The sequence below is a fragment of the Phymastichus coffea genome, unplaced genomic scaffold (genome assembly GCF_024137745.1).
Source record: "Phymastichus coffea isolate CEN01 unplaced genomic scaffold, Cenicafe_Pcof_1.1 PCOF00066, whole genome shotgun sequence".
NCBI lineage: Eukaryota > Metazoa > Arthropoda > Insecta > Hymenoptera > Eulophidae > Phymastichus > Phymastichus coffea.
The window spans coordinates 873,515-897,051 of NW_026706877.1; the positions used below are offsets into that span (position 1 = coordinate 873,515).

At 37.5% G+C, this 23,537-nt stretch overlaps 1 protein-coding gene across 1 annotated transcript; it reads right to left on the reverse strand.

Annotated features, from left to right (window-relative positions):
- Positions 1 to 16,069: 16,069 nt before the first annotated feature.
- Positions 16,070 to 21,079, reverse strand: LOC131667465 (rhythmically expressed gene 5 protein). Its single transcript, XM_058940894.1, has 4 exons — positions 20,712 to 21,079; positions 19,512 to 19,683; positions 18,888 to 18,977; positions 16,070 to 17,647 (listed from the first exon to the last, which is right to left on the reverse strand). The coding sequence occupies exons 1-4, from the start codon at positions 20,826 to 20,828 to the stop codon at positions 17,259 to 17,261; spliced, it is 768 nt and encodes a 255-aa protein (XP_058796877.1). The 5' UTR covers positions 20,829 to 21,079; the 3' UTR covers positions 16,070 to 17,258.
- Between the last annotated feature and the right edge of the window lie 2,458 nt (positions 21,080 to 23,537).

A 23,537-nucleotide genomic window follows, 5' to 3' on the forward strand; every position in this document is an offset into this window, starting at 1 on the left:
TTTTGAAAAAACACGTGGCTGAACGTATTTTATGTTCTTTGAAAAGGTAAGACACGTATGCCAGTGACTGACGTTGAAATCATTTATATATTTGCCTTGTGCGATAAGATAAGTTTTGTCGTTGTGACCCACACTTTTCCAAGAGGTTTCGCTTGATTTGAAATTTGAATAGATACTAGCTGAATTTCATCTAATTAAACAAAAACATTTTTCAACAGTATGGCGTAATTTAGCAAAGAATTACTCACTCGTTAGCAAAACATCGTCTTCAATTTACATTTTCCCATTTTCGACACCCTTAAAAGAGATCGGGATAATTTGGCAGACATCAACGCTTGCGCGCGCTTTTTTTAATTAACTTTCATTACTCGAAATTTATACGATTATCCTCGCGTGATGGCGGCATATTTTTGTCTGACCGATAATCTTCAAAAATGCAACCTCTGCTGACCTAGAGTTCGCACTGTTCCATGATCCTAGACACGCAGAAACTGTGAAACTTTCATTTCTGCACTATTATCAAGATTGCACTGTCGAGACACCATTGAAATTTCGGATTTTACATCCATTTCTCTTCTCCCCCCCCCCCCTTTTATCGTTGGCGAACACGATTTTCGACGCAGAAGCTGAGATATTTCGTTATCGGTGAACATCTACCGAATGCTCAACTTTTATAGAGGGTTTTTAATTAACAAAATGTATGCTGCTAAATATTATCGTGAGGTTGTATCTGCGTGGTGCAGAAATTTGTGCAGATTCATTATTTAGCAATGAAATGTATAAATAACATGAATCTAAGAAACATTCGTGGAATTTTTCAGAAAAGACGTCGACATATTTCTCGTCTACTTAGAAAAGTCATACGTGTTGAAAAAGTATGTTCTTACACATTTGCGACAATCGGTATATTTTATCGTACTTCGATAATACCGAAGAATCAAACACAAAGACGTATCGTTCAACAAACAAGCTTCTTGAATGCATATATATACTCCATTAACACAATTGCAATACATTCACAACAGTCATACGTAGAAGCGTACGAAGGAGGCAAGGGAAAAAGGAAGCTTAATAATAATATTTATTATTAGTTATGCTCTCTACTCTCGTGCTACGCGCATGGAGCGCAGATGCCGCGAACAAAAATGAATTCACTAATATTTTGATTCGTTTGTTCTTTCTGTACGCGGAAAAAGGATTAATTGATGATTTTTTTTCATGGGCACATTTTTGTAGGTTTCTAATGTCATCGAAATTGTTGTCTCGAAATATTCATTGTTGTAAAAATGACTTAACTTTAGCATAAAAATCTCGTACTAATGCAATCAGGGGGTATTTAACTGAATGGTTCGTTTCTGCGTTTTTATTTTTCTCTACGTAAATCAATTTGAATGCAATTCATTATTGCGTGTAATTGTCTCACATTTTCCTATCAAGTTTTGATAAAATTTTTGGCTAACCTATTAATTTACAGGAGAGTTGCAAAAATGTGCTTCCATTTGCCACCTTCTCCATCAGGACAGGATCATAAACATTTGATAACATTCCCGAATAACACGAAAATGTTTTGAAAATATTTTGCGGAAAACTCCAAAATGTTTTTTTGGTAAAAAAAAGTTTTTAAGACGTGGGACTAGTCCACCCGTGTTTTGAATCTCCAGAGTATGCTAGAGTTTGTAAAATGTTTTAAAAACGGTTTTTACAATAAAGTTTTTTACAGCCTAAAAATCCAAACGTTTTTATATTTTTACAAAATATTCAAAATAGTCTTTTTAATAAAATTTTTTGCAGCCTGTATATATCGTGAATATACATAATTCAGATGTTCGATAACGCGTGTATTTTTTTATCCTAAAAGGTGATTCAAAAAAGTACCTATGATGATGGAAGTGTAGGTAATGTTGGGTTGACCTAAGTACACTTATCATTGACGGTCTAGTGTAATATTAAATAAATCAGGTATTCATCTTAACGTGATCTAATCACTGCTGAACGATACTTGTAAAAAAAGGTATTAACTGTTGTAAAGATTGTAAGTTTACTATATGGCGTGTAAGTTTTAACAATAGATCATCTAACGGTAGCCGATCCTTACTTCAAAAAGTTAGTCTGCAGAAGTCTGTAAATGTTGTGATTGGTCAATTGGAAATGGAGATTTCGACGTTTCATTGGCTTGTACATGTGACGTGTAAAATTTAGCGCGTGATTTTGAAATATTTTTTTTTTTTAAATAGTATATATATATTTTAAAATTATAATTTTTTAACGTGAGATTTAGAATAGAATATTGGAAAATTATGATTTATTGGCAGATCTTAATTTGGTATTAGATTAAATATCTTAGTACAAGATTAGATTTAAAATAATTTTTAATTTAAATATCGTATAGAATCGTTTGTAAAAATATAGTGCTAAAAACTCGGTGCCATTTGCTTTTAAGAGAAGGCAATTTCCAATAAAATTAGCGTTTATTATGACTATTCACAAATCTCAAGGATAAACTTTCCGGAAAGTGGTCATTGACTAACGTCGGGATGTATTTTGTCACAGACAATTATATGTTACATTTTTTCGAATGAGATCATAGTATTCGATTAAAATATTTTTTTATTTAAAAGTACTTCACGTACAAAAGTAAAAAATAAAAAATTATGTTTACAAAGAATTATTTCGAGATAACTAAAAAAATATTAGAATTTATTATTTTACTTAAGAATATACAAGGTCAGGATATATATATATATATATATATATATTGCGAAGCGCGCATGCAACTTCTAGTAAAAAGCAAAAAAAAACTGCTATTCAAATTAATATTTTATTTCTATTATATATAATATATTAATATTTTATTATAAAGCTACTAGATGACCTTTTGCCATATTTCATGCAGTCATATAGCGATCTTGTCACTTTTACGATACTTAATACCGATCTGCTTATACTAGTGTTAAGTCGCAAATATACGGGCTTTACAAACAAACACTAAATATATCTATCAAATTATTGTCTACTTTAGCGATACTACATAAAAGTATTTAAAACAATTTCCGCTAAAGATTTTTTAGTGTTACTGATAAGATCCATTATATCAAATAGAGGAATTTTTGCTACCAAATCGACATCCATTGTTTATAAAAATGAAATAATACTTACCTGGATCTATCTTACTCAATGTTGCAACTTAAAAACACTTACATTCTATCATCCACATTGAATCTGTTACACGCGATTTCTATGTACCTTTCGATCATCTATATAGAGGAGTCAGTATTAGGAATGATGAAAATCATTGGATCTCATTGTTCTGAATTTCTAATAAAAAATTATACCATTAATTCTTATTAAATTCAATAAAAAAAGCTTATTTTAATTTGATAAAAAATATTATGATAAATATAATTTTAGATTTTTTAAACTGATTGTAAAAGATGGTTTTGTTGCAAAGCTTTTAAAAATAAAATACCTTTTTCAAATAATATTCTACATTATTAATAATAGTCATCTACCTATTCCATTACTTATTTCCATTGGATCATCTGCACATCGTTCAACGAAAATTAAAAATACAATTATTAATTTAAACCGCACTAGCTTGTCGACTTCGTACAGTCAAGTTGAACGATACCGTGTTGAACTTGCGTTGTATACAGCCAAATTAATTAAAATAATTACACGTTTATCTAGTCACTTTAATAGTTATGTCATTACATTTGCGGTATTTGATAACTGTAATTATAAATGAGAATCCTTTTCCTGATTTATTATGTTATTTTTATTTTGAATGAAAGATACACACACACACACACACACACACACACACACACACACATATTCATCTACTAATCCGAAAAAACTAATGGTTACTAAATTTGAGTATCATTCGAGATGCTTTAATAAATCACTAAAATGCCAAGAAAAAAAGATTTTGCTATGCAACACAAGATATACATTTACCAGATAGTTTTACAGCTTTTACTTAAGACGTTTTTTTTTTATTTATTGTTTATGATGGTCACATCAACCATCACCATTTGGTTATTAGTGACCACTAGATATAAAAATTTTACATATGAAAGTATATATAGAAAAAATAATGACAAAAGTATACAATATGTACTTCTTTTGGAAGTTTACAACAGAATTATAGTACATTATTATGACATGATTTACAATATGGTATACAGATTATTTCGAGTTACAGTATAATCGTGGTCAATACAGTAATGTAGTTTCTTGTACACATATGACGTCTGGATTTTGATCTACTATAAGTTTTTGTAAAAATTTAAATTGGTGCTGTAATCCGTTTATATTCCATTGTATTATTTTTTATCCATTTTTAATTATTATGAAGAATCTTCAGCATACGATGCCGCTGTAGTTGATCTTTCAATTTCTTGGTTCAATACGTATTGTTTTAGTTTTTTGTAATTCTAGTGAATCTACTTTTGAGATTTTTATGTTGTGCCAAGGGATATAGTTCATTCATTAGATCTACTAAACTATTAATATTTTTGGTGTAGTTTAGTGCAATTAAATGTAGAGTGGGAGAACCATGTATGTTTTCTAAAAAGCTTTTGAATTGTAATGGATTAAGTAGTTTATCTGGTTTATTTAATTTACTTTCGAGAGGAGCTAACATTTCATCTAACGTTGTGTACACTTACATCTGCTGTTTTCTTTTTTTGTAGTCATTTTGTTTCTTTAGGTTTCGTAAAAATTTGGTTTTCTTGGGAGGAAATTGTGTTTTCTGAAATTAAAGATCTTGCCCTTTTATGAGGTAGTGTATTTTGGGTATGAGAAATATTTTCTATTTCTACATGTAGTGTTTGTTCTGGTATTTTGTTATCTGCGGTATTTTCAATTATTAAGGGTGTCATTGAATTTTGTGTTAAGTCGGTTGAATTTATATCTTTTGTTTTGTTATTGGTATAATTAATAGAGCTATCTTGAGAAATATTTGAAGAGTTTTGACAGTTTTTTGCGAGGTGTCCTTGTTGGTTACATAAAAAGCATTTGAGATCATCCGTATTAAGAAAAATCCAAAATTTAGTATTATCGTGTGTAATTTCTATCGAGGACGGCATGGTTTCGAGATCTTCAGGATGTATATACATTTGGTGTCTAAAACTTCCTACATGGCTATAGCCATCATCTGGTACACCGGCTTTAAGGAACGATATACCCGAGCTTCTACATATTTTTAGTTTGTCGATGTATTCTTGAATACATGAGTGTGGGATCGAGAGACACACATTTGATATTATGATACGTTTATGTCGAGATATTAATAGGCGCGATTCAAGGTTTGTCTCTCCTATAGTTATTGATTTGTGTTTACTTACAAATTCTTCAGCGAGTTGTTTACATGATAGAAATATACATATTCGCCCGTGTGAAATTCTTGAAGCAAATCGAATGTATTGTGGGCCTACAATTTCTCCAACAGTCGTTTCAAAGTCCCCGTACATGCCGGACGTGTTTTCGTTCCGTCTGTTTACAATTCCGTGAGCCGCGAGTTTTCTTACGCCTAGTATCCGGCCATACTTTACAGTGCGTAGTATATAGTGGTTCATCACAGGGCCTGTGAACACCCAAGTCGAAGGTGCACTTATGCATCTCCGCATCGGACACCAAAATGGCTATCTCTGACTACAGAGGGGCACAAAAACCCCATCACAACGAGTTTAATCAACAACAAGAATCCCAACCAACGCAGTCCAACAACAAGATAGGTACCCAACAAAATCCACAGGATTTACGCAAAAACTATTCATCGGTTATTAAATCAGATAGTTTCCCTAAAAAAGATCAAGCTATTATAATTGACTCCATTGAAGGTAGCTCAGTAAAAGATTACGTCACAGAGATTGCAAAGCTCACCCCACCAACTAACATCAGATTCACGTCTAGAATCTCAATCAATAGAGTATGTATTTATTTAGCATCAAATACGATTGCTAACGAACTAATTGACAAATAGCTAATTATAAATAATGTAACATTTGATAGCTCAAGCTAAAAGATTAATTCTCTCGAATGTTTGTCCAATCATCCCTCACGAAATTTTAGAACAATATCTAACTACGTGCAAGGTTAAACTCAAATCTAAAATGTCATTTATCAAAGCGGGCTTCACTGGAACGGCCCTAGCTCACATTCTCAGCTTTAGACGGCAAATCTATGTTAACCCCGATGACATCAATAAAGTTCCTGAAAATTTCAAAGTCGACTACGATAACACTGCGTATTGGATATACGCCTCTACAGATACTCTTAAATGTTTCATTTGTAAACAAGAAGCGCCATGTAGCCCACCAGTGTATAGACAACCAAAACATTCAGTCTCCGCTCTCTCAAATCCCCCCCACCCAACCTCTTGTCATACCTCAAGTCTTCACAAATGAAACAGATTCGACCCATAATCGAGTTGAGCACTCTTCTCTCGATATTACTAATGAAACAGAGGTAGTGGGGACACAAACAAACATAAACAATGCTCCCGCAAACCAATTAACACTCACTTTTCTTTCCGACGCTACTTTCAAACGCCCGCTTACTGAGTCTTCTATATCGACTTCCCTCTCAAATTCCAAATCTCTTTCTGATTCGGAATCAAGCCTCGAGTCATTGTCGGATAGACTTTACTCAACTGGAAATTCACCTACTGTAGAAAAGATGGAAATCCCCCAATACAACCCAACTAAAACCGTAAAACAGATAAAAGTTAATAGGCCAACAAAGAAATCCAAAGTTGAAGATCCAAGTCAAGAAAACCCCTCCACCCTTGAAGATAAATACCTCCCTCTCAAAGAAATAATAAACAACCCTGACAACTCTTTCCCTCTTGACCATTTACAGCTCCTGAACTTTCTTGATAGGTCGAGAGGAAATATAGAAATTGACAAGCTAGCTACCGAATTCTCATCTGATATTTCAAAAATATCTGACATGATGAGAAAACTGTACCCTCATCTCGATAGCAGAGGTATAAAATCAACATTTACCAAGTTGATAAAACGTATTGACTAACGTATTGATAAAACGACTCGTCTTTCTACGCAAGCTTATATTTGATATATCCCCAAATATCATCTGTCTACAAGAGACTAATTTTAAAAATGACTTCTGCGCTTCAATAAAAGGATACGATAACTATTTCAAAAATAGACACACCAATTCTAAGGCCAGCGGAGGAGTTGCTACCTTCATTAAAAGTAATTTACCCTCCAAAATATTAAACCTCACCACAGATATAGAAGCAGTTGCAGTCGAATGCTTCCTACCATATAGAATAACGATATGCAACGTTTACCTACCAAATAGTCAAAGTTTAAACCTACTTAAATTAGAAAACCTAAAAGCTAAACTTCCTCAGCCTTTCGTAATTTTGGGTGATTTTAACTCCCATAACATACTTTGGGGGTGCAAAAATACTGACGATACAGGGAAAATTATAGAAAAATTTCTTGAAGATGCAAATATGTCTCTCCTTAACTCCTCCCGACCTACAAGATTCAACCTAACAAATGGTAATCTCACCGCAATTGATTTATCTATAGTATCTTCCTCGGAAACTGAAAACTTCGACTGGGAAGTTCTTGATGACTTATACGATAGCGATCATTTTCCGATAAGTCTAAAATTGCATTCCTTGGCCACTAATCAAGTAAAACCTAGTTTATCAGTACAAACAATTTTTAACTATAAATTAGCAGACTTGACGCTATTCCGACAAGAAATAAATGATAAAATCAGTAACCTCCAAATAAACGCTTACACTTCAGATATCAATGAAACTATAATCAACTTAATGATACCATTCTCTCTGCGGCCGATATAGCAGTTCCACTAAAAAAAATCAAGACTAACAAAAAGCAAGTTCCATGGTGGAACCCAATTTGGGAACAAGCAAACAAAGACGCCAAACACGCGTTTAATCGTTTCAAAAAACACACTACCCTTGAAAACAAAGTAGAACACAACAAACGCAAAGCAATCGCTAAAAAAACATTCAAAGATGCCCAAACTTCCTTTTGGCTGAGTTTCGTAAAGTCATTAAATGCCAACACACCAACCACAATAATATGGAAAAAAATTCAAAGGATTCAAGGAAAATTCAAATCTTCACAGATTTCTGTACTAAAAGTAAACAAAGAAATTATCACTGACCCCCAGGAAATCTCAGATAAACTAGCTCATACTTTCGCCCAAAACTCCAGCAATGACAACTACGACAAGGACTTCCTACACTATAAAATTAATTACCACTCAAATCACTACCAGCATCAGGCCGAAGATCTTAACAATGCTATCTACAACAAAGAAATTGAACTTGTTGAAATTAAAGACACCTTATCATCATGCAAAAATTCTAGCCCTGGACCCGACCAAATTCCGAACATTCTTCTAAAAAACCTCCCATGCAGTGCGTTTGAAATTATACACAAAATATTCAACAAAATCTGGACCGACAGAGTCTTTCCAGACCAATGGAAATTAGCTACAATTATTCCAGTACCGAAGCCTGGCAAAGACCGATCTAATCCTAAAAATTACAGACCGATTTCTCTCACGAATAATCTATGCAAACTGATGGAAAAAATTGTCAATAAACGGCTTAAATCTTTTTTGGAGGCAACAAATTTTTTCGCTCCCCAACAAAGTGGCTTTCGTGAGAACAGAAATACCTATGATCATTTATTAATGCTGGAAGATGAAATATGTAAAGCTTTCCGAGAAAAATCGCATCTAATAGCAGTGAGCCTTGATATCGAAAAAGCTTTTGAAATGGTATGGAGAGACCGCATTATTGATATCTGTATAAAAACTGGAGTGCAAGGTAATATGCTGGAATTCATAAAAAATTTTTTGTAAACTAGATTAATACAAGTCAAAACCAATGGTCTTATCTCGCAAATCTTACCTCTTCAAAATGGAGTCCCTCAGGGATCAGTCATTAGTGTTACTCTATTCCTCATCGCTATAAATGACATTGTAAAAAGCATAAATACTCCTGTTCACAGCTGCCTATTTGCAGATGATTTAACTCTATATTGCTCCGGTAAAAACTTACTAATAATTCAAAAAACCTTACAAAATTCACTAAACAAACTACAAGAATGGGCTCAAACGTCGGGTTTTATTTTCTCAAATACAAAGTCAGAATTTATTATATTTACCAGAAGCTATAATAAATTCACAGGCATCAAACTTTTTATAAAAAACAATGAAGTCAAAGAGTCAGACCGAATAAAAATTCTTGGTTGTACATTCGATTCAAAATTAAATTGGAAATACCACCTCTAAGACCTGAAAATACAAGCCACCCAAAGGATAAACTTGATTAAAACTCTCTCAGCCAAAGGCTGGGGAGCCGACAAACGTGTTCTCCTAAATACATTCAAAGCTACAGTACTTGCCAAACTAGACTATGGTAGCATCCTTTACGACTCTTCTCCAACATCCAAGATGTTAGACCCTATCCTAAATTTAGGACTCAAAATTTCCTTAGACGCCTTCCACACCAGCCCAACTCTCAGTATTTTAGCAGAAGCTAATATACCTCCACTATCCTTCCGAAGAAAAATACAAATGGGCAAGTATGCCTGCAAACTATCCGCTTCTCCATTCACTCCAGCATGCGATAAAATCTTCAATGAGACTAGCAACTTTGAAAACACGAGGAAATCTCACCCACTACCTTTCGCAAAGAGGCTACACACTCTTCTTACAGAACTAGAAATAGATCTCCCGGAAATTCATCAAAGTGTCCACCCAATAAACCCTACGGAGGCTGCAGAAATTAATCAACTAATAAATACTGAAGCTGCTGAGATCCGCCACCTTGAAAATACTACCCTTCTCTATCCCGAAGGTATAAAAACCAAAACTGTCACTGAAGTTAATATTGTTACACCAAGTGATACAATTAAAATTCCACTTCACCCTCTTTATTCAGAATTTGAAACTAAATGCATGTCTCTCCTACATGCTCTTGAATTAGTCGATTCGCAAAATTATCATAACGCCTTCATCTTCGTCAAATATGAACTCATCCTGGAACTTCTAACTAGTCCCTACGCTAAAAACCAACTGATTAAAATCATCCAAAAAAAGATTTTGCAAATAAGCAACAAGAAAAATAATATCCAAATAATCAAATCCAGTTTAAATTCCCCAAGAGTAACAAATCCAGAATTTCAAAATCAAGAAACCTCAGACAATCAAACAAATTCAGTAAATTGCCCTCTCTCAATAAAACATGCACAAACTCTTATATCCAATGCAATATCTGGCTCCTGGTATAATAAATGGCGTGATTCAAACTCAACATTCCTACACACAATAAGAGAAGACACCGCCCACAAAATACAAGACGTTACTCTAAATTGCAAAGAACAAAGAATTATAACCAGACTGAGAATAGGACACAAGCTCCTGACACATCAACACATTTTAAACAAAAATGCCCCGAATGAATGTGACATTTGCAAAGTAAATTGGACGGTTTCTCACATTCTAACAGATTGCCCTTCCTTCAATGAAGAAAGAAGAAAAACCAATCTACCTCTTGACATCAAGGATATGCTCAACGACTCAAAGATGTTCACCAATGTAATAAAATTCATAAAAAACATTAAGTTCATTAATAAGATTTAAACACTCTATTTTTTTTATAATTCACTGAAATAAACTCTGTACTACTATTTATTTTATATTTCCCTCACAATATTCTACATAATTGTATCTCTATTTTCACTCCTCTGAAAAATTGTAAGTCGCTAACGGCCTAGTTGTCGATGCGACTATAAATAAAATAAAATAAAAAAAAAAAAATTTCTCCAACTGTAATAATGTATTCTCTTAATTTAATACCTTCTTTGCTTTCAATAATTATTGCTTGATCTCGTTTCGGAAATTGATTTTTTTGCGTCACACTTGCATAACTTTGACTGCTTGTAGGTGAGATTTTTACGTTGGTTTGATTGTTGGGATGAGCCCCGATGTCGGAAGTCATCATGTTGTTGGTAGGATGAGTTGATCCAGAAGCTGCACTAAAGTGCAGGTTTCTTATCTTAAAACTTTTTTATATAACGTACAATCAGAAATGAAACACTTACTCTTATTCAGCATTCTATTCTTTATAAACAATTGAGGAGAGACCTTCTATACAGTATGGTCTTATAATCATTTTGCCTCATTCTGAAATAGCCTAATGTGGTATATATACGGCAATGAATAGTTTTACTGATTTTTTAGATCAATTGGATCAGCAATATTTACTCATTACTTGCGACGAAAACATCTATAAATTTACTCGTCTTATAAAGTTTACAAAGAGAAGAAATGACAAATAGTTTTATAATGTTGAAAGCGTTTTACACTGAAAAAGTGATAAGATGTTGCGCGGGAAAGTACTTAGAAGGCTGTGGAATTGAAGATATCTTGATAGAAAATAAAATTACTGACTTTATTATAGGAGAAGCGCTTCAACGTGTTTGCAGCTACAAGCATATTTTACAGAAGGTTAAGAAAAGTAAGACAACCAAGTGCAACTAATAGATAATTTGAAAAAATGTTGTATCTAAAGGTAGTGAAGATCGGAAGCAAAAAAACCCGTTAAATAGTAGTCTAAAGATTTAAGCATAGATTATCAAAATTGTATTATAAAAAAATTTAAGAGTTTTCTCTTTTTAGATATTTCAACAAAGATTTGATAATAATTGACATTAGCAATGATGTGCATAAATTTCCAAGAGGTGGTAATTGGTCACTACATGTAGGTGGAATGATACAAAACAGCAATTTTTATACCACGTTCTATATATAGCCTACATGCAATAACCAATTACCAGCTCTTTGAGACTTATGGGTGTCATTGCCAATATCAATTATTATCAAACCATTGTTAAAATATCTCAAAAGAGAAGACTTTTTAGATTTTCTTTATAAATTAAATTTTAATAATCAATGTATAAATCTTCAAACTGCTCTTTAAATACTGCTGTGGTTTTTTTTCTTCCTCATAACTGCCTTCAGGACATAAAACAGCAATTTTTATGCCTTGCTCTGAATAGAATTTATTATGTGAGATGTGGTACGATTTATTTAGAAGATTGTTTAAACCTTCAAAAGATTATGTCAGAGATTTATGGCCGGTTTACGAAAGGTAGATTCACAGTAAAATACAATAAGTCACCTTTTTTATTCATGGGAACTGATCAGGCATTGAAGCAGTTGATCAATAAATCTGCAAAATATACTTCCGGTATTATTGGCTTCATTAATCGAAAAAATGTAGTTGCTATTTCAGATATAGTGTCACATGAGATGGTAGGCATCAATACTTTATACCGAGAACTTGTTGGTGTACTCAGCGATAACGAAGAGTTGCATATTCATCATGAGCATATTATCTCAAGCTCTTAATTTATGGAGCAAGTTGTATGTGACTCGTCCAATTTATTCTGAAAAAATATTAATCCTTTTCAAGTAGATCAATAGTCCTTGCGAAATATTGTAATAAATCAATTGGTTGCTGAAAAAATATCTGCAAAGATTTTGAATGTTTTTGAATCATGAAATCAGTTGTAAAAAATTCACGTACAAAAGAATTATAACAAAGAAAAAATTCTCTTTTCTACTAAAAAACATTGTAATAATTTGCCTAGCTTCAAAACAGTTCATAAAAAAGTGAAAAAAGAAACAGCTGTACAGAAAAAAATTTACTTTATCAATGTCAACGTATTATAGACGGACATAGCTAACAAACGTGATTTTGATATAAAGCGGCTTGTTGCTTCGATATCAGCCCAGAAAGTTTGGTTCAACAAAAATGACTTTTTAAATAAAGAAACACGTAAATCGAATCTCATTAAAGTTCTGGAAAAAAAATTGCAATCTTCATTCTAAAACTAATTATCGCATGTCAAACTCATTTATAAGTCTTGTTGTCAATGTAATGCTATATTACTGAAACGTGTAATGGATGGATTGTAAGAATTTAGTAGATGTTGCTAATGCATTTTGTCAATTCAGTAGTAGCTATTATACGAATTCAAGTGTAAAGACTAATACATCAGCTCGTACAGATAGCAAAACAACAAGATAAATTTCGTATTCGACGATTACTTTGAACGTTTACCCGAATGATCGGAAATAGATCGATCAGAAGGAAATTTAATAGATGTATTTATCATTGAACTTAAAACTGTTTTACCTAGCGATAAAGGCTTGTTTTGGTGACGTGACCAGAGAAAAATAAGGAAGCATTACAATGTATTTTTACGTATAAAGTACATTTTATTAAACTGTAGTTAGCTTTGGTTTTAAACTGGAATCGTCATTAGTACTATTAATCATTAGAGAGCATTTCAACCTAGTTTTATTTGAAAAAAGATTCGTCTATGCCTATGCTACAAAGGTGGTTCGATAGTAAAAGAGCGGGCATCAAAATTGTAAACGCATTAATGACTGCAGTAATGAGGGAATAACAAAAATTAATGCTGTCATCGGAAACATGTTTTTAGATAATACTTTAATTTTAGAATATTTTTGTTTCGCAAAGTTTGGAGGTATGAGTTTATTGTCAGTATTACCATGCTATAGATATATTTCATCAATTAATCAGTAAGCTTATACATATAACGGCAAGCATCCTTCTAGATATTTAAATAATCTTAAAAACGTGTGTAGTTTTGATAAGAAATAAAAATTTTGTTACTTTAAGTTTCTCGTTTATTTCCTTCTTTACGTTATGAATAAATATAAAATCAATTAGTTATTTGATGAAAATTATTTAGGAGAATAAAATTTGTTATTGAGTCATTCATAAAAAGACAAATGAAAGCTTAGATAAGAGAATTACAATCGTATGATTATAGCTGCACATCATCTTACTGGGGCTGACTATAGCAATAAAATAGATTCTAAATTAAGTTGTTAAATTGTCTTGGTACGAGCCAAAAAAATATTTGCTTGGTATCGGTTTAAACTTGGGCTGTAGAATTAATGTGATATATAGCATTTCGGTGATTACATTCGCCATATGTTATGTTAATTCATTTGAATAGCGAGTTGCACTTGACACGCAATGAACAGCCGACAGGGAATATACATACGGACGTTACGTGCGTGACACTGCCACGTACGTGTGCTTATAGAAATTCAGAACATTTCATATGTATCGTTAAGATTTCACTTCCTCTGCGAAAACGTGCGTGGAAATCCCCCAAGGCGGACAGCTGGTCCTTGCCGACCATTTCTATTGTCTGATCGTTCGTTCTTATTTGCAAGCTGCAGCATTATTTTTTTATATTGTATCGGCGCACCTGACTCCTATCATATTTCTTCTACTCCGGCAAGGTTTCACTGGTCAGGAGTAAGAAATGTACTCATCTTTCCTTTCTATCTATTTAAACTAACAATCGTAGACGTTCATAGTTGGCTAATTTTCTTACCCATTTCAAATAACAGATTTCGACTTTATTGATCGTTTCAGCAAACTTACCGATCGAGTCTAGATCTCTCAATCGGTAAAATCTTGAACAGCCGATCTCAAAAGAAATCTACATCAATGATATCTGGGCTATATTCATTATCCAGTATATAATAAAATGCATTTTATAATCTGATGAGTAAACAATTTACAACTTATTAAATAAAAAGATTTTATTTAAAAATAAAAATCAAACTTTTACGCCGATCAAACAATAGTTTATATTTGTCTAACAAAGAGAATTAAAAAAAAAATAAAAAAAAAGCCTCTCTCAAGATTAAAATAATTTTAGAAATATTATATTTACCTATCGAAATTCACGCGTTATAAATAGGTAATTAAAATGAAATATATGTTTGATTTATGGCCATAGTCAAAAAATAAATTACATATGCGATGAAAATTTTCTGAAAAAATTTTCAATCGGCTGAATGGAGTGATTTCAACTTTCTATTGATAAAATTTAAATTTCCATAGATGCAATATGTAGAGAGTTATTTTGGTTCAAAGAGATATTTGATTTTTCAATTTGCTTGTCTTTTAGAGTAAGATCAATTTAATTCGTAACTATTTACATGTACTTAGAAACAAATCAATCTATATATAAGTTCGTTTGATTTTGTCAATCTTCAAAACGATGATACAAAACGTTATAGAAACGTTGGTCAATTTTTTAAATTATAAATTGGTTCGTAAAGATCCCAGGGGAAAAAAATATTTTTTTTGAAAACCCAAGATACTCCTTCGTACATTGAAATAAGATTATCAACCGCTTTTATAGCATTATAAAGCAGACGTAAATTAAATCTCAAGATACTGATAGCAAAAGCACAAGGTATATGATGAAAATACTGGGCGTTATTTGAGTTATTTTGACGTTAGAAGGTCAGAAAAATTTATTAAAAACTTGCAGAAAAAATTGCGTTAAAAAGTTTAATCAACGAAATCAATTCATATTTTGAAAAATGTTGCACGAAATTTTTCACAAATTGCATTAAACTTGTTTTATTAGTAATATATCTTATAGATTAGAAATCATTATAGCCAATAGTTTTCGCAAAAAGGTTTTTAATGTATAAAAGCTAAGAATGTCAACATTCAAAACGTAATTCTTGATTACAGTATTTATATTGAAAATTGTCACTTATTAAAGATGTAACAGTTCGATAGTAGTGATAAAAATAGTAATTTAAATGAAAAAAAGGAAAATTCAAATATTTATTGCCTTTTCAAGATTGACTAGTAAAAACATACCATAACATTCGATAAAAAAATTTCTCAGTTCTTGTGGTATCTATATATAACAATAATAGATTTATATGGCAGGAGCTATTGAAATAAAATCAATCAATTAATTTTATAAAAAGCATAAAGTAAATAAAAGAAATTCTTTAGATTAAAAAAATGATAGAACTGGATTATCAGCATGTTTATACGAGTGGAAATCTTCTATTTTTGTATAAAAATAATATTGCTGTTCCTTGTCAGTTGTCACATTATAGTATATAAATATTCAGGTAAATAAAATGAGCAGTTATTTAGATAAATTTATATATTTAATTTCTCATAATTTTTGTCGATTTGAATAACTTAATTATATAATGTTTTTTCGTAGCTAGCTGACAATGCGCTATAACTTTACGAAACTCGCTCACACAAAGTATTTTACAAGTTAGCAGAAACAAGTCATAAGAAACAACTAAAACTAATAATACATCTGAACTTTTATCACGTACGAAAAGACGGAATCCGAAGATAAAGTTAGGCGTGGTGATTGTTTATAAGTTAGCGATCAGGTGTCGTAATCCGCGAATAGATTGATAAAAATATAGCGGGAACCAAGATGTTTTGTTGTTGAGATAGAAATTGAGTAGCAATATAAAAATACATAACGTCAAACTCGCAGTAATATTAACAGAAAATGAACCGAAATAACAGCGCGCACGTGTAAATGACACGGCGTTTTTGTGGAATTTGTTTGGTTTGCTCGAGGTTGAATGCCGACTCGAGCGCTTAATATAATGAAACCGAACAGCAACGCAATGTTATTGCGACGTAGAAATTTATCGGACAGCACGCTTCCGACTCTGACACACTCGCAAGTCGTTCGCAACAAGAGAAAAAACAAACAAACAAACACGAATGATAAGCGATATAAGTTATTTACAATGAACCGTGTGATATTTACAAGAGGTCGAGTTATAAATAAAAAAGAAATAAGCTAAAATAAGGCTAAGAACGATGCTCGAGCTTGCGCGCAAAGAGCGGCCGGAGAAGAGAAAAGTTTGCTACGAGTGGATATTATAAATGAACGCAGGAGGCTCGCGTGTGGAAAAGAAACGGGCTCGTGGCGGCGCACTTCGATGAGCACGAGATTGAATTGAAAATGAGCTGCAGGCCGACGGTCTTTCTCCGCTCTCCGGCGAGCGAGCGCGCAACTTTCACGCTGCACACGCATCAAGTATGCCGCGGTCGTGCAACGGTCCGCGCTCCTTCATCTCGCTTCAGCCGGCTCGGCTCTCGCTCTTTCTCAGCTCTGCGCCACGGCGCACTGATACGGCCCATTGTCTCCTGTCCCGTGCACGCGAAAGTTTTTTCCTCTCCCCCTTTTGCGCGGCGGCACGTCTCGTCGTTCTTTCATTCTAACGCCGCAGAAACTGCCATGCGTGCGGCTCGATAGTCGACAGCCGGCGGCGTTCGTCTAATTAAGCTCGATTCAGTCTTTGCTCGGAGTGAAGGATCCCTCGACTAGGACTCAGTAAAGTCTTTCGCGAATCAGCAGATTGTTCGGTCGAGACAGGCGAGGAGCGAAGAACCAGGGCGCCGGCGCCGGCGCCGGCAGTCGACGGAACAGCACTGCTCTCGGGTTCTTTCGGGGTGGCAGCATTTCCGTGGCAAGCTCGTGCTGCTCGGCCTTCTTCGAGAGCTCCAGCTCGTGGATCAGCGGCAGCGGAGTGTCGAGGCGGATCTCGTCCGCGTCCTCGTCCTTGGGCAGCGCTTGCTTGGCGTCGCCGCCGACCGGCCGACCGTCCGGGTACACGCGGATCACCATCGGGCCCGTCAGATACGGCCCGCCGTGGTCCGCCGGCTGCACGTAGTCGTGGCTCGAGGAGCTCTCCTGGGTCAGCTCGTTGTCACCCACGGCTGTAACCACAGAAAGATCCATCGCTATTACACGCGTCCGGTCCATTGGTCTTTGAGCGACGCCCCGGCGACACGATTGCGTCCGATAGCGAGCGAGCGCGCGATAAATTCACTGCCGCGCGGCAAGTTGTCGAACAATGCTCGTCGGCCCGACAATGGCCGTCCATCAGAGTCCTTCGGCGATGTCGATCCGGCCGCACCTTCTTTTTTCTCGCTTCCGACGCGACGCCGCTGTGCGGCCGCTGTCGGCGCTCGGTCGGCTCGCGGAGCACGCGCGAGCGGCTATTGTGTCGCAGGCGCTGCCGCGGCGAACTGGGCCAAGGTGCGGATCGTCGGTCGCTTTCCACGGAACGCGAATTTTGCGACGGGCCGGCGGCACCCGTCAACGAAAACGCTCGTCCGGGACTGGCGCGGGCGACGAGAGGCCAATGCACGCGCGCGCGAAGCCCGGCCCCAGAAGGACAAAGCCGAGGCTTGCTTGCGGTTCGCATCGGTGCGCAAAAAATGTGTCGCCGCGTGCCGTCGCGGAGAAAATGTGAAAGCGGCGCGCTCCATTCTCAGCCGGCAGAAGAGGCGAGAAAGAAAACAGACGACTGACCCCGATCGGAGGATCGCGGATCGGGCTGCTGCCCCCCTGCCTCGACGCGCACACACGCGCACACTCGACCCCGTCGAGCGCGATCGCTGCTGCATTGCACTTTTGCTTTTTTGCCGTCGCAGCGTCGCCCTCGTCCCGCATTGGCACGCGCGCCCGAGATCGTCGCGCCCGGAACGGACCCGCGGCTCTTTTCTCCCTGATTCTTCTTTGCCTGCGTGCGGCTTACGGCTGTCGCGCGATCCCGTTGATCAAGGTCGCTGCAGGTGCGAGCCGCTCGTTTCCTCGTGTGACAAGTGGCCACGGTCGGACTACGAGTACCGTTTGATCGCCGGAGATTCGGAGGACGAGTCCAGACTGTAATTCAGCCTGCTGGATATTTTCGAAATGTACCGCTTAAAATTAGAAAGCTCGGACGGTTCGCGGACAAGCGTCGGTGAAACACCGGGGCGAGCAGCGGACGAGTTTTTCCTCTTTTCTCCGGGCGAAGGAGCAGCTGCGCGCGACGACGCTGCGCGCGAGATCGGGTCCAATCGATAGCTCCACAGCCGGGACTTTTCGCGCTGCAGCCGCGGACGGCGATGATAATGACGAGGATGACGCGGCGAATCGGCGCCGGCTGAGCGAGATTGGTCGAATATTTACCTAGGGGATCAGCTTGCTCGGTGTGGTGGAAAGAGTGCTGACCAAGGCTCGAGGCCGTCTGCCCGTTATTGCCGAGCACGGCTCGCCAGACTGCAATGAGAACAGCGGAAAATCCGCGTTTAATTAGGAAATTTAGCGCGCGCGAGCGCGCGCTTCATCCGTACGCGCGCCTCGCTACCCAAGGATTTCTCTTCGGCCGCGGTGCCTTACCAAGCATTTCGGACGACTCGCGCGCCTAATTGCGCGCTTTTCCCCGCGGGCCTCGTTTCAAATTTCTTCGCCGAACGACTGCGTCGCTGCGACGCTGCAGTCGCGCACCGAAAGCGAAATTTATCGATGCCAAGCGCGTCTCATGCCCCCTCGCGAGCCTCGCCCGTGCAAACTCGACGAGAGTAGAATGCCGACGTATGCACTGCGATCTCTTCTCGCAATGGAAGTTTCATTAGCAAGCAGGCGAGAGAGAGAGAGAGAGAGAGAAAAACACGCACGAATACAATAATCAATGGTAACGCGTACGTGATTCCGTAGGAGAAATCGTAGAACCCGAGGCACGCGCGCCAAGAGAAATCCTGATGGGCGGCTCGCGCTTGCGCCAAGTTCAGTAGGCTTGGTGCGCGCACTTACTTATATCTTTGGCGCCACGCTGGTACGGGTCCATCTCGTCGAGCTTGTCGTCGCTGAGGTCCACCAGATTTTTCAAGCCGGCGACCAGCAGATTCTTGTTACAGTCGGGCATCGTCGAGTCAGCGCAGTATTGCGCTACTTCTTGGCCGAAGACCCGGTAGAGGTGACTCATCTGGAATCAAAGAAAGAGCGGCGCTCGTTTAAAGTCCGCCTAGTCGACCTATTGTGAATTTCAAATGGGCTATTCTTAGCGGCCGCTGCCGCCGCCATTGATAGTCCGGGGACTCCAATTGTCGCGTGCCAAGATAAACCACTTTTATTGCAAGCAACGCTTTCATTGCCTTTTCAAATGCGCCGACCTCTTGAACGCACTGTTTACGAGCTTCTCCGGGGCTTTGCAGCGCAGGCTCGCGACAACGTCGAATTTGGCAAGAGCGGCGAGGCTCACTGGGAGATAGCGGAGTGCATCGCCTCGGCGAGGTGACATTTAAAAATGCGCGGCGGCTGTCGGCGGTGGGTGGCGGCGGGAGGCTGCGGCCGTGCGCGCCGGAACATTCCGAGCGCGTTTGCTCAAACTTGTCGGCTGCCGCGGCAGCGATTCGTTAAGCGAGCAACGGCAACGGCGTTATGCAGCTCGCGTATCTCTCCTCCCACCCGCGCTCGCGAGCAAAGGCAACGTTTGGCGCTCATCGCGGCGATTCGGCGCCGATAGCCGAGCCAATAGCCGACCGATGGACGCGCTCTCGCCCTCGACGGCGCGCCTTTTGTTCTCGCCCGAGCCGCACGCGAGTGTGACGTTCGAAAGAATAACAAGCGAGCCTGCAGCAGCGGATGCGCGGCCAGTCTCTCGCGGTACACATATAATAGACACGGCCCGAATACACGCTCAGAGCGGCAGCGCGGTCGATCGATCGGCGGCGCAGGAGGGTGTAGGCGGCGTGCGCCCCGAGCGTTGGGCGGATGTGTATCGAGAGAAAGCAACTTAATTATCGCGCGCAAACAGCCATGGAAATGCCCGCGAGCTGCTCAAACAGCGGATGAAAGCTAATTAGCGCGCAAATCCACGGAGCGCGTGCTGGCGGGTGCTTCGGGAATGCCAAGGCCGTTCCGAGAGGTTGTCGTTTAAGGTTGTCGCGTTCGAGGCGGACCGACTCGACGGCGCAGGCAATCGCAGGGAAGAGGAGGCGTCGCGGCTCTCACCTTCTCCTCTCTGGTGAGGAACTCCCACATGGGAATGGCCGAGCCGCGAGCACGCGCGACGCAGCACACAAGCAGGAGTGCAAGCGGCAAGCTCGCTGCGCGCCCGCTCGTCCTCATTCTGCTCTCCTCGGGGCTTGACTCTGCTTGCTCTCGAACACTGATCACCCACCACTGCAGACGTGTGTGCGTGTGCGCCGATCGTCCGATTGCGGAAGTGTCGCGCAGACGGCTACGTCGTGTTCACAATCACACTAGTCGATCAGCAGTACTGCAAGCTGCACTGTATAAAAACGCGCCTGACGATAGCAAGGGGTCTGTGCTTCGATCGGATGATGCTGCGCAAAGAACTGCGGAAAGAGCGTTCGGTATCGGTTCTCCAAAGTCAACTGAGCACCGGTATCGCGCTCCGTTCGTTTTATGCCCGTGCCGATCCCCACCATGCCGCAGCCGCTACACAGCTCGCGGATCGGGATGCTCCTCTCTCTCTCTCGGTCTTTCGAGCATCGTGTCGCTCTCAGGCCTGTTTACGCGCCTATACTCGCCTCGAGCCAGCCGAGCGCCGAGCGTCATAGCCATTCCAGCTGGCGCCAGCTTCGGCGGAATAGTGGCCCGCCGTCGCTCTCCGATCATTTACATCTGGGTTTTCCCGTGGCCTCTCTTCCTTGACTAATCTAACAGCCAACCGCGCGGACAGCTACATCGATATCACTATTTATAGCTGTCAAGGTCATATCTCGCTGCTGCGGTGCAAAAATCTTTCTGCAGCTTTTTCGCGCTCGAGCGTCCTTTAATTCTACCCTTCGTCGTATTGATCCGCAAGCCAATTCTCATCGTGCTCGCAAACACCATTCGCGTGACATCATTAATTGACCAACTCGAACTCCAAAGAATCTTTCTCGATCCTTTCAATTGTAATGCATCAAATGCAAAATTCATGCTATAATCTCCATTAAAGCCGAATTACTTTTCTTTCACATCAACTGATTTTTATCCATTTTTCTACCCTTTATTTGAATATTTTACTCATTACAGAAATAATCTTTTTCTTCTTTTCTTCTTTTTCAATTTTTTAATTTTGCATTGACATATGACTTTTATTTTTTTTTTTTATATTGTTTTCCTCGATTGAATCAACTACAGAAATAAATATAAAACCAATATTTGCTCTCATTTTTAAATAATCATGGGATCTGCCAGAAATGATATTATTATCGCACTTACGAACCGGACGTGGCCATTTTCACATTTCATTTTTCAATGCAGTTGTTTTAATGAATATTTTTCAATACTTACTTAAAAAAAATAACTAACAATATGCAAAATCCATTATATAACGCCATTTCAATAAGGCAACTAAACATATCAAGTAGCCATTTTAAGATGAACTCAATTTTCACAGAAGAAATGTCTCTAAATCTATTATTTGTTGGTGATAGTCTGAATCTAAGTTTAGGCTTGGTTTATTTTGTAAAAATACTAATTCTACACGAATTTTTAAATTCTGTTTATTTGATATAATACTTTTCCATTAAATACAAGAAAAAATTTAAAAAATAATTTTCTTAAAAAACGAAATATTATCTAACACAATAATCCTTACAAAAAAATTAACAAATGATTAATTAGCACAAAGTATTTTACATATTCGTACACTTAGTCATTTTTTGAATAATGGGTAGAATTTTAATCTCATAATCCTTTTAAATATTGATTATTTGTTTTAGAAATATTTCATGTAAAATACTTTGGATCAATTATTTTCTCCAATCGCATTTTATGTAGAACATTTACGTGTTCAATATATAATATATATTGAAAATATATAATATATATAATACGTTTTCTTAATAAATGCAATTTTCTGTTTGGTGTTCAATTAATAAAGCATTATGTTAAATAAACGAAATTTAAAAGTTTCTGGAGTATCTTTACGAAACGACTTTGGGCTAATTTTATTGTACCATCGAATTGAAATCGTTTTATAACTAGTTAAGAATACGTAAATTATAACATATTTCATAATTCAATCGATATCGAAAACCAGTTGGATTGCGATTAAAAAATTATAACATAATTAATCATCAATTATTTAAGTGAATTCCACTTTCGATTAAAAATTAATCAAAATTAACCAAGTTTGTGAAAAATTGTTACTAACGGTTTATTAAGTTTAAGAAAAAACCACCGAAATAATTATAAAAAGTGTTAAAAACATTACAGATAAAACAGTACGCGGGTAACTCAAAAATAATATTGCAAAAAATTGGACAATATGTTGCTCAAAATATTGTAATCAAATATTTTCTATGTATCACAAAAAAGAATGAAATAAATAGACTAATAAATAACTGAACGCATTCCTAAAGCAACAGCCAATTCTATGAGGTTCAAAACAAATTATAAAAACAAACAAATTTTTCCGTTGAGAATCGCGAGAGCTTAAAAAGTTATAAACTGGTTGGAATGCGAATTCGATAAATTAATTGTATTAACAAATGTGGATTCCAAATAAGAAGTGTTTTTTGAAGCTGAAAAATAGCACATCTGGTTCGCGAACTTGCACCGATAAGAAAATTTAGTAAACGTTACGATGAAATTCAGTTGTCAAAGAACAAGATGAAAATAATACTTTTATTGTTATTTAAAACGTTAGTGTTGGCACGAGAGTAGCCTCAAGGTATGTTTTTAATACGATGTATAGAGAGAAAGAGCGCGAACGACTTTATAGGTAAGCTTTCGGTAAACAACGTCGCGACAAGAGTCTTCGGCGCCGTATGCTATAACGAAAAATATCGTATCCCAAGGATGGCCGTGACGCAGGTCCGA